General features: G+C 36.2%; 1 protein-coding gene across 1 annotated transcript; it reads right to left on the minus strand.

The window, feature by feature from the left end:
* Positions 1 to 454: 454 nt before the first annotated feature.
* Positions 455 to 10,411, minus strand: LOC145294063 (fibrinogen-like protein A). The gene is made up of 2 exons (XM_080141061.1): positions 9,969 to 10,411; positions 455 to 2,037 (listed from the first exon to the last, which is right to left on the minus strand). Exons 1-2 carry the CDS (start codon positions 10,171 to 10,173, stop codon positions 1,343 to 1,345), a joined length of 900 nt encoding a protein of 299 aa, XP_079997187.1. The 5' UTR covers positions 10,174 to 10,411; the 3' UTR covers positions 455 to 1,342.
* Positions 10,412 to 13,198: the final 2,787 nt, after the last annotated feature.

The following is a 13,198-nucleotide window of genomic DNA, read 5'->3' on the forward strand; positions in this document are numbered from 1 at the left end:
TGAAAATTGAAATTTTTTTTTCACAATATTGCTGAGAAGGTGATCTATACACTGTAATAATTGTTTGTAATTTGGTCGAAAAATGGGCGAGCTGTAGAGCTTTAAAGCAGTTCTAAATGACTAAAACTGCCACTTAACCATATATTCAAACGCTGACATGTTTGAATGATATGTAGTCTATAAAAAGTCATGCGAAATATTGTCAACAAAAGCCGTTTATTAAAGTTGCGTTAAATAAACTTCTTGTTAAATATGTGATCTACCAAAGCAAAAGAGATTATTAAATATGCAGTTTATTAAGTTTTTGCTAAATACGCTGGATATCAATTGCTTATTCAAACATACACTTTTCTTGTTAAATATGCAGAAAATAATAGAAAATATGCGACCCATTGAATCACCTGTTGAGGTGGGGTTAGATTGAATCAGAAAAAAAGTGAATTCGCAAAGCCAGTTGAAAAATTAAACTAAGATTCATTTATTAAAATAGTATACAAGATAGTCCAAAAAATCTTTTCATAAAATACAAGCACGCCGTTTTTCTTATTCTAACATTCATTTATTAAAATAGTATACAGGATAGTCCGAAAGATTCATTATACAGACAAAAATACATTGTAGTCTAGAAGTCTCATTCTTATACTTTATAAACATAACACAAACATGTCTATAGTATTTGCTCTATTTTTGTTACTGTTTTGGGGAAGAATAATAAGATTTTAACACGTCCCAAGAAGGAGATGGGAAAAAGAATCAATCGTCACAAAAATGTTTTTACATGGAAGAAACAAAAATAATTCAGTTTTTTTATCAGATCCGTGGAATAGTTTTTTGACGCTTTGTCGAAAGGGCATTTTAAATCATTGTGATTTCGTTTGTGCATATTTTTATTACTTAAACCTATCACCATGATTAATTTGTAATGTTTTCTTTTTTTTTAGGTTATTAAAGCATTGCCCATTTTTTCTGCAATAATCTCACTTAGGTTTACCCGAAAAACGAATTTCTTTAATCAACAGAAAAAGGATTTTCTCAAATTTGGTTGGGAAATATGACTTCATTCCTCAGATTATCACTTATTTCAAGGATTACAAAACAATTTAGATGGTTATAGGTTAACATAAGAAAAGATTAAACGCGAGTTAGTCATATTTTACATCAAAACCTAAAGATTTCTTACAAACGAAGCATTTATAAACTCATTGCCGGATGGAATCAAATTATAGGGAACAAAATGCCATTGTGTTTAATAAAGATTTTGAACAACACATAGTTTCTTTTTTTAGGGTGGAATTTTAAACCGACAAAAACTTTTACACCGACCTGATAATATTTAAGCTTTTTAAATTCTCCGTATTTCCATGATCACTTTCCGAAGAGAGCTTCTCATCCCCCACGCATCATAATAGACATTATCCCAGTAAAGACCCATCTTCGAGCCCTTTTTCGGCACGCTTCCACCTCGTATGTATTTCCCGTTTAGGTTTGAACAACCGCAGTCCGTAAACCACCATCCGCCTGACAATGTCTCACTACATCTTTTAGCAATGCCAAAATCGTATGTAGAGAACGGAGCACTTGTGTTTCTGTAACTGTTACACTTAGAATCAGAAGGAAAGAAACTATCGCCGCCATTACTATTTTCATTGTCGTACGATCCTAGATACAAACGATATTGCGATGCTTCATCTCCAACCCTGATCATCTTATAGGACGATCGAAACCTCCCCATGTAACCCGACATGCTAATACGGAGATAATAGTCGTGGCGATTCGTCAGCTGGTGCAGCATTTCGTTACCAACCCAATAGTCCATTTCTGCCTTTCCGAAGCCATTTTTATATTCGGTCCAGCTCCTGTTGAAGATGTCTTCTTCGTTCACTCGTCTTGAAATAGTAGTCCAGGTTTCCGCCTCAGTGAAATTACAATAGACGCGTCTTTTCAGAAGACCGGAGCCCTGTAATAAATAGAGACCGCTCGTAATGGTTGCTTCTTGGCTCTGTCTTCGGACGTCTTCACAGTCCATAGGCATTGGTTCTGGAATAATAATAATAATAATAATAATAATAATAATAATAATAATAATAATAATAAAGCACAACCGGCAACAGTAGTTGAAAACAGAAACCTCAAAATTCTATGGGCCATGGACGTACAAACAGATAAACCCATCCAAGCAAAAAGACCAGATGTCAATCTATAATATAACTCTCACCTGTCTGTTTAAATGTATGTATAAAAGTTCGACCCTTCGGATGACAACTATTAACGAACATTAATTCCTGCATCCTCAACTGGGCACTTTTCTACAGTGAGGGGTCGCTTTTTTTTCCGATATTTTCGAAAGTCATCCCCTGTTGACTAGCCTTAATTTAGACATTCATCATTTCCGGTTTGGCGATGGGCGCAGCAGCAAAGACGTCACGGTTTTTTGTTTTTATGTTTGTTTGTTTTTCACGTCCTTTTTCTCTTTCGCGGTATGGGTTCGAGCCTGCCTGCCTACTACCACTTTTTTTTCAATACGCACACCTACAAACACTCGGGAAACGCCGGGCACCCAGGCTAGTAGTTAATAAGAGTAAACCCCTGCCAAATCTTAGATTTCGCAGTTTCAGCAGACTATTGGGTAAATATTAAGAGTGCGAAAAAGCGAAGCAAATACACAAAACTTGCCAAAGAGTGAAAGAGATGCCGGAGGTGAAGAAAGTCAAAATACACCAATAATAGGAGGAGGAGAAGGATGAGGAGGAGGGATGGGGACAATCCCATAAAACTTCAAAAACCAAATGGGAGAGATTGGAATCAGAGGGATGATTGAGAAGATACGAGTACAACGGATAACAATAAGGAAAACGGCTGAAATTATAAGACACTTGAATCCACACAAGCTATAAACGCTAACTGGACATATAGAAACTGCAATAGAAATAAAACAGTAAAACAAAAAGCATAAAGAAACACCACAATGAAACAAGAAAACTGAAACCGTGTAGTTGTAAGTTAACCCTTCTCCCTTGAATATAAGTGTAGGCATCAACTGGCACGATGCAAAATAATCGGGGAGGGTCAAGGAGGATGGAAAGACTGAGGAGAGAAAACACCAACAAAACCTCCACTGGATGAATGCGAAGAGAAATGGGACCTTGGGGAGGCATTATGCCACCTTAATTTCAAATGAAGACCAATGGTCGTTGCCAGCGAGAAATTAATGATAAACGGCTGTAGTGATAACGCAAATTCATTTTCAAAGGTTATCAAAAGAGGTGGAGAGTACTGGAAATCTGAGAAACTTGTCACCGAGACCAGGAAACACCATAATTTGTTCTCGAAGAGAAATCTTTGATGATGGCCTGTGTTAAAACTCCTAGTGAGTAAATAATAACAATAACAATAACAAGAAGAAGAAGAAGAAGAAGAAGAAACAACTACGGAACTATCAGCAACGCGATAAATACATGCAGTGTCATTAATCAGATACTCCGGATCGTTCATAAAGTAGACCAAAGAAGAACTGAAGCATCTCGACCAGAAAACCAGAGAACTTATGACCATGCACAATGCCGGAAGGATAATATTGACCGATTCTATGTGAAAAGGAAAGACAGGGAAGAAGACTGATTTGTGTAGAAACTGTGAATGGCACGAATAAAAGAATTAGAAAAATACGTACTGCAGAACACAAACAGGTTAATCACCACAGCAAGACACACTATAAAAATGGATAAGACAGAGAACATAGTGACAAGGGATTATATGAACAGAAACATGCGGAAAGAAATAGCTATATGGACGATTCATAAGGATGACAAAAGATGAAACTCACAAAAACACTTGGACATGGCTACGAAAAGGAACCTAAATAGAGAAATTGAATCACTACTTACAGTCTCTAAGCTAACGCGATTTGAATAAACTATATGAATGCTAATTTTGACAAGACACAAGAAACAGTAAATGCAGACTATGTGGACAAAGAGACGAAACGATAAGCCACATAATTAGTGAATGAGCAAACAAACCCCAAAAGAATATAATATACACGACCAGGTGAGGAAGACAGTACACTGAACTATGCAAACAACTGCATCTTGAACATCTAAATCAAATGGGACGAATTTTATTTTACTGATCACACGAATTATTGTCATCAGTCGCAATGAATTACGAGTTAAATACGATACTCGGCCGTGTGATTACAAATGTAACATTGTCTAGTCTCGAAACCCTCAAATGAATGCAGGCATTTACTGGTCGGTCGATAAAACCACACATTTAACGTGAGGTGCACAAAACATGCAAATCCTAAGTCTGTATGGCAACACTATTTTCACATAAACGGGTTTTGGAAATACTAAAACAGTACTTTCGCTTTCTAAATGTGATTACTATTACCTAAACGGCTTTTCTGGTATATTTCGCTTTTCTTTTAATAATCATATACTGCCTTTTTTCTCCCCTCTCGTATACAGAAATTCTAATTTAATATAACTTTTTTGTTCATTTCAATCTTTCTTTCCCAAACTAAATCAACTTTTCAATTGATCAAAGAACATTTGTTTCACCGCGAGAATCTATCTTTCACTAACTCGTGAAAAATCAAACAGTTCGGCTAGGCTCCTCACCTGGGGATTGGGATTTAAATGTGAGCTCTACTGATACCACTAGCTGGTTTGCGTTACCAGTTGGACTGGTGGCATTAGTCACACAATTCTCAAGGAATAGGTCTAGAAGTGAAGCTTGCTTGTGATCACGATCTGGGATGCGGCTTGAGAACATGACTGTGTGAGAGAATGGGCTATAGAGAAGCTATAAGTACAACATCCGGCTGTATCTGTGCAACCTGAGAAACCAAGCCATTTTTATGGTGAACATTAAAGCCACCAAACATGTATTTAAGCGTTATTATCTAAGGAGAGTGCTGCATCTATACTATAAGGGATATGATCGATTAGGATACAGTCCTGACTTGAGAGCGAACGGTAGAGAAAATATAAGTAACTAATGCAGTGGTGAAAGGCTAGACGAAAACACAAAGGCCTGATCATCCGATTCCAAATGTTGCTCTCTAGTTCAGGCGAGAGTGTTTCGAATATAAACTCCAAGCCCGTGCATATATTTATCCGAGTTCTTACTGCAAAAGAGATGTATCCTCTCATGTTAAAATAATTAGAGGAGATAGATTTTGTATCGGAATGTCTTCATTAAGTATCGCTAATCAATAATCGAAATTATCGGATGAAAGACAGAGCACGCGATTTTGACTAAAGATAACACCTTATAAAACCTAACATCACAAGTGCATTTGAGAAGTTTTATAACCACGTTTAACTAGCATGGAGACTCGACGTTGCCCGGGATTGAATAATGATCAACGAATATTTCACACTCCAATATCTTTTTTTATTATCGAAATCGATGAAATCGCCCATTTTTTAATCAAATCGATTGATTCCCTACTCTAGTCGGGGACCATTGCTATGCACCGGGAGGAAGCTTCACATGCCTCACCGCAGAGACAGTTCACAATACATTGTTGTTTACATTGCACTGTAGAGAACCTACTGTTGATTTTATAAACTTATTGTTATATATAATGGCTTGAAATAAAGTTTTAAACAAGTATCATGGTTCGACTGTGCTCTAAACAGAAACATTCATTTCAAACGCTCCCCTGTCATATCAAAGAATCTACTGTTGATTTTGTATGCCGGGCCTTTCGGCTTGGGTGGTAATAAAACTTAAATGCGCTTGTGATGTTAGGCTGTGTAAGATGTTAACTTTGGTCAAAATCGTCTGTTCTTTTTTTGTCGGATTATTTCGAAGACATCCCGATAAATAAAAGAAAAACTTATCTATGAACACTGCCAGATACATAAAGTAACTTCGTGTGAAATTTCATAAAAATCAACCCAGTCGTTTCGGATTCAATAGGGAACAAACTCACACACGCATACAGACAAAGTTTCTTTTTACATAATAGATAGATAGATATTAGCAGGGAGACCCGACATTACCTAGGATTAAATGATGATTAACGAATGTTCTACACTTCCAATACTTTTATTGTAATGGAAATCGTTAAATCGCCCATTTTTCCATCAAATCGATTGATTGCCTACTCTAGTAAGGGGCCCATCACTGTGCACGTAGAGGAAGCTTCACGTGCTATATGCAGTGACTTGGTCGACAGTACATTGTAGTCTACATTGCATTTTAGAGATCCCGTGACTGATTTTATCAAATTATTTTAACATAATAGATTGAATTTAAATTTCAAAGTAAAGTATCATCGTTAACTTTTGCTCTAAACAAAAAACACGCCTCTGTCTCATAAAAAAACTTACTGTTAATTTCTACGCTAGACGCTTCTACTTGTATAGTGATAAAATTTTTCAAATGCGCTTGTAATGTTAGGTATAAGCGGCTTAATTCTGATCAAAATTGAACTGTTCCTCGTTTAATTGGATTTTTGATACTTAGACGTATTCCGATTTAAAAAAAACACTATCAGAACACTGCCCGACTCAAAGTAGATTTGTGAATTTTTTTAAAAAATCGGCCCAGCTGTTTCGGAGACCATAGGGGAATCAACTTTCCCACAGACACATACACTGAAACCAAGTGCCTTTTTATATATATGTAGAGATATAATTCAATGTGTGTGTGTGTGTGTGTGTGTGTGTGTGTGTGTGTGTGTGTGTGGATTGTCTGTAGAAAGTAAAATAAGAGAACCAACATAAAATCTAAAAGTTTATTCTTAAATTAGCAGGGCGACCCGACGTTGCCTGGAATTGAATAATGATCAAGAAATGTTTCACACTAATATTTTTATTGTAATCGAAATCGGTGAAATCACCCATTTTTCAATCAAATCGATTGATTGCCTACTTTAGTCGGAGACCCATCGCGGTGCACCGTGCACCGGCAGGAAGCTCACATGCCTCTCCCTATGACTTATTTCACAATACATTGTAGTCTACATTGCACTGTAGAGAACCTACTATTGATTTTATAAAAATATTTTATATATTTAATGGCTTAAATTAAAGCTTAACATGCAAAACGTCAAGTATCATGGGACAATTTTGTTCTAAACAGAAACATTCATTTTGAACGCGCCCCTGTCATATCAAAGAATCTACTGTTGATTTTATATGTCGATCCTTTCGACTTGTGTGGTAATAAAACCTCTCAAATGCATTTGTGATGTTAGGTTGTGTAATGGGTTAACTTTAGTCCAAATCACCTGTTCCTTCTGTCAATCGGATTATTTCGATTATTGATACATCTAAGAAATTCCGATACAAAACGTATCTAAGAACACTGTCAGGTACATAAAGTTACCTTGTGTGAAATTTCATAAAGATCAACCTAGCCGTTTTCGAGTCCATGTGGAACGAACTCACAGACACCCAAAGTTCTTTTATATAATAGAAATTAACGGGAAAGACAATGGAAGTATTCCTGGATTTTCAAATGAACCTCTAAAGGGTTATCAGGACAACCTCCTTAAAACCTTAAATCCTATTTTCATGGACGTTTCAATACTTGTATAACATTTTCTGGGGAAAACGATGGAAGCGGTCTCCAAGTCTAAGTTCCTTTCTAACTTAAGGGTCTGGCCGACCCTTCTGTAACATCTCAAATATGTCCCATTTTGGATTAAATTTATATCATATATAAAAACATTTTTGGAGAATACTACAAATTGTTCCAGAATTTCTACGCAACCATTTACGTGATGAATATCTATGTATCTCCACCACTAAGTGACCCAGAAGGGGGGGGGGACAAAATCAGTTTAAAACTTCAAATACGCATACCTGGCTTTTTTATTATGTTAAAAGTTCAATTAACGAATTGTCTGTTTTTTTCTAATGAAAAGAACATAGATATTCTCAGAAAAATAATAGTCTTTGTTATTTCGAGGAAATTTTACAAGTAGCTTCTTGATTGGTTGCGAAAATATTTTCACGACCAATCAAGAGGCTACTTTTAAAAATTTTAGTCGGTTTTATTCGTTCATGGTCTGATAACTTCATGCAAAATTTCATTTATAAGTTTGGCTAGGAACAAAGTGTAGAATCTGTTCTGATTATATACTTTATATTTCTGCCACATGTTAATGAAAGATAAATTCTTCTAGACAAAGGAAATGTTATTTTTGGCGCAATCCAAAATAATCCTTTGAGGGGTGCTGGATTATTCCCACATCAAAAACCGAACTTATGTCTCACATTAACCGCTTGAGGAGGCAAGTGTTTTCCTCTGGTCTTGACAGACTATGGATACCCACTGTAAGGGTGCCTGCGCGTGAAATTTGTGTGGCAAGTGTTGCGCAGTCTCAAACCACGCCTCTCCGGAGTCAACATTGTTGCATACCAGTGGCAAGTTGAGGTACAGTACGACTGGAAACAATGCCGAGATGAGCGGAGAGTACATACAGCGCCTAGAATTCCCAAATGGTCACCCATCTGGTACTAGCCAGGCTCAATATTGCTTAACTTCGGTGACCTGGCGAGAACCGGTGTGTCAACGTGAGTGTGCCTTATATAGGCAAGTAAGTAGAAACTAATTAACCAATTTTGAGAAAATAAAAAAAATGTATGAAATGAATAAAGGAACAACGGAATAAGCAAAGAAATGTATGAAATGAATAAGCAACCAACAGAATAAGCAACCAACAGAATAAGCAACCAACAGAATAAGCAAACAACAGAATAAGCAAACAACAGAATAAGCAAACAACAGAATAAGCAAACAACAGAATAAGCAAACAACAGAATAAGCAACCAACAGAATAAGCAACCAACAGAATAAGCAAACAACAGAATAAGAAAAAACAAAAATGGATGCTCGTCCAGAACTACACCTATGCAAAACAAAAACAAAAAAAATATTTATGATATACGTACCCATGAAGGAAAGAAAATATCGTATACAAAAAATAACGTAAATTTATCAAGTAGTTTTATTTTTATAAAGAAAATCATTTTTAAATAAATTTGAGTTTCCCTCCCTATGTTAAGAATGGATTTTATGAAATCTCGCAATTTTGAATTATTCAGAGTTGTCTCCCCTTTATTCAAACTGTGTTCAAGATAAGATGGCAAGATCGTCATGAGATTTTCCAGTAATTCTTAGCTTGTAGTTTAGCAATAAGATATGATTTCGTTATTTAAAAATCAAACAACTTAAGTAAAAGTGCACAGGGGAGGGGGGGGCACCCGAAGATTTACTTTTAAGTTTTTTATATATATATGTTCAACTGTTTACAGGGGTATTCGGGTCTGCTGCAAACAAATTTCAGTTTAAATTCTCGCTAACAAGAATAACGTACAATAGTTACACCGTAAAAATCTAATGCTTTCTATAACAGCTTTTGTGCAATGGCCGCTATCTTTTTTTTTTTTTTTTTTTTTTTTTTGTGCTAATGCAGAGAGTGATCCGCACTATTTTTTTAAAATCATATTTCCACGTTTAATTAAAGTTTTGTTTTTTTATTCAATTGTAAGGTTAAAGTACAGAATAGGTACAAAACACCCTCCCCATGTTAAGAATGACTTTTTAAATAATAACGTTATTATTTCAGTACGGATCACTCTCTGCATGCGTACCTTTTTTTTAATAAGGAAAAAGTTATGGTATTTTTTTTTTTCTAAACAAGCGAAAAAGAAACCGATTTTTTTTTTTTTTTTTTGTAAAATTTGGCGTTCTTAACATGGGTGAGGTTGGGTGTCTCTATTCTGACCGCCGTTCTTAACATGGGGAGGTTGAAGGTTAGCGACAAAATAAACTGTGATATTTGTTCGCAGCAGGCCCGAATACACCTGTAAACACTTGAATATTAAAAAAAAACTTCTTAAAAGGTAAATCTTCGGGTGGTCCCCCAGTGCACTTTCACCCTTAATCAATTTACGTGAAGTCCGAACGATAACGAACTAAATGAGGTTCATGTTAATACTTACCAACTTTATTGACGATGCCCGTTAGAATATCAATCTTTTTTTCCAATCGCAGAACGTGGTCTTCGAGTTGTTGAAGAATTTCAGTAAGATTCGACTGGTAACTTCTCAGATCGGATTTGATATCTGAGTAGACATTTTCGCCCAAACCTAGCGCGTAGATGCCAGCAACCAACGGAATTAATAATTTGATAGAGAGCATCAACATGACTGTTTTTTCGAAGGTTCGTCTGACGAAAGAAAACTGAACAATGATAACGCGGCCTTTTGTAGCTGCTACTGCTTCTTTTTCTTTTCTTCTCTTCTTCTTCTTCTTCTTCTTCTTCTTGGGTCACTATATCAATTGTAGTAGTAGTTGTAGTAGTAATTTTCTTATTTTTTGCCTTTTGTGTTGATCCCGTTGAAAAAAGGCTTAAGAATGAATTAAATACAAATTGGGATATATTGAACGGTCGCGAGCGTGTGTGAGTAAATAAAAATAGAAAAACAGGCTTGTCAACATTAATACGTGATTTTCAACCATGACAAACTGAGAAGCATATATCGTCTTACTAATGTCTGTTGTTCCATCAATCTCCACTATATATATATATGTGTGTGTGTGTCTGTGTGTGTGTAATTATTTGCTAGGTTTATATATATATATATATATATATATATATATATATATATATATATATATATATATAACAAGAGTTATTGACTTCAGTACTGCCATCAAAACATCCAAACACAAATAGGCAAAGCACGTAGCCAGACAACATGACAACAGATGGTCCAACAAGACAACGGAATGGCTACCCCGTGAACATATTAATAAGAGGGTTCAATTGTCAGTGTGGGCGACTGAAAAATACAATTGCAAATTACTTAGGACCTCTATCCAGTCATGGCTGACGGAACAAGAGTATGCTACCCCCATAAAGTAAATAAAGGTTTCCGCTCGAAATTCCGTCCAAATTCCCGAGTTCGACAGAAACATTCCCAAGTTCGAAAAGATACACCTGAAGAAGATTGGAGGTTATATGGACCGAAACGTTGTGAAAATCACACTCAAGATGACAACCGTAGTCAGATGAATCCCGGTAATACGAATGATCTGCCTGGAATGCAGAGGGTCGATCACCTGTATTCTTAAATATCCGGCAGACCAACAAAAGTGATAGAAAACATGTCTCTTTTTAGCAACAATTAGACAACAATTGTAAGAATAGAAGTTATTATGGGTTGTATTTTGTTTTTGTTTTTCTGTCTTTTGTTGTTGTTTTTTTTTTTTTTGTTTTTTGTTTTTTTAGTACTATGACCAAAATGTTGCCAGGACATTGAGGTTCTTGATAAATTTGGTGACATCACGAATTGTTATCCGGATGTCGTTTAAAGTTTGTTTGTTTTTTCAGCGATGGAAGAATTCTAGGGGAAGGTTGGCCAGGATCGTAAAGAGTTGACTTTTCTGCAGAGGTCTTTGCGATAAATGGCTTTATCACATGCTGAGTATATCACATTTCGTTCGTTGATGATAATTGCATCGATTCAGAAGCTTGTTTGTTATTCTTAAAAAATGATCGACCACTTTATTCTTAACTTATTAGATATATGATTTTTTTAAATTACACTTTCACCCCAAACAAGGCACATTGCCACTTTGTTGTAGTGGGCTACTATCAGGGACATAGGCATCAGGGGCACTGTGTAGAGAGTTGGGCAGCAAGATGTCGGTTCACGTTACACTTGAACTTCTGCATGTCAGTATAGTTGGGAAAACAGGGACCCGGAAGAGAATTCCAAAGTCTAGCTGTTCTGGGGAAGAAACTACTGGAGTAGAAGGCTCTCTTACATCTAGGGATCTCTACTGTGAAGGGGTGGGATTTAGCTGCTTGTCGGGTTTGTCGGGGGTATTTACGTCGAGAGGGCACAAGTACTTGAATTTTGTTAGAGCATTCACCGTTAAAATACTTGTAGAACAGGCAGAGGGATGCAACATTTCGTCGATGGGACAGAGGTTGAAGCTTAGATGCCAGTTCAGGACCTATCAGATTGGCGACTCTCTTTTGAACCTTGTCTAGGAGCGAGAGACTAGTGGTAGATGCACCATCCCAAATATGAAAACAATACTCCATACATGGGCGAATGGTTGCCTTATAGAGGTATAGGATACTTTCGGGCGTTAGTAGCTTTCTAGCACGGCAGAGAGAACCTACCTTCTTCGCAGCGGTCCTGGCAATACTCTTAACGTAATTTTTCCAAATCATGTTTCCTGTGAACGTTAGGATTCTATTCGTTTTCTATGAGCCTTTTGTAGTGGTTTCTGGAAACATTAAAGAAGGCTTTGGTTTTGGTTTTCTGCTGAAAGCGAGTAGATAAATATAAAAGTTTGCACATTTAAGATTGAGATATTTGAGATATACGGCATAATCACGTCGACATACTGGTTTCCGCAGGGTCACCGAAGTTAAGCAACGTTGAACTTGGTAAGTACTAAATGTTGACCGTTTGGGACTTCCAGGTACTGTATGTGCTCTCTGCTTATCTCAGCCTACTTTCCAGTCGTCATGGACTTCTCTTTGGCACTGGACTCAAACAGTGTCGATTCAGGAAAGGTGTGATTGGGATTGCCCAACTCCTGTCTCACAATTACACACGCAGGGGGGGGAGTATCCTTTTGTCTTTAAAGACTAGACGTAGATATTTTGAGGATACAGTAGTTTTGAGAAAATAGAAAGCATTTGAAAATAAATCAATTTTTAAAATAACAGCGGAAACTTGACTTATCGAACACATAGATAGATATGAATAAATAATATGATAAATATATAGAGAGAGTGATATAGATATAGAGAGGAACACACATACAGAGAGAACATAAATAATATTCTATATATAAATATATAAAGATAGAGTGAGGGAAGAGAGAAAGAGGAGAGAATAAGAAAGAGAGAGGGTAATTTTGGTGCAGCTTTGTTCATGATTCGTTCATCAATCATGCGAATCCTCATATATATATATATAACAGTGCTCTATAACAAACAGAGCTACGTGTTCATTTCGTACAAATTATTAAGTTGAATATGAAAGTGGATTTAAGGAGGTCGATTGTAAATGTAAGCACCAAAACACATATACAAAGACACACACACACACACACACACACACACACACATATATATATATATATATATATATATATATATATATACTCCATTTACTCACATAAAATTAATATATGAAAGTATAGA

Source organism: Euprymna scolopes, chromosome 15 (assembly GCF_053919585.1).
Source record: "Euprymna scolopes isolate OS-2025 chromosome 15, ASM5391958v1, whole genome shotgun sequence".
Lineage (NCBI taxonomy): Eukaryota > Metazoa > Mollusca > Cephalopoda > Sepiida > Sepiolidae > Euprymna > Euprymna scolopes.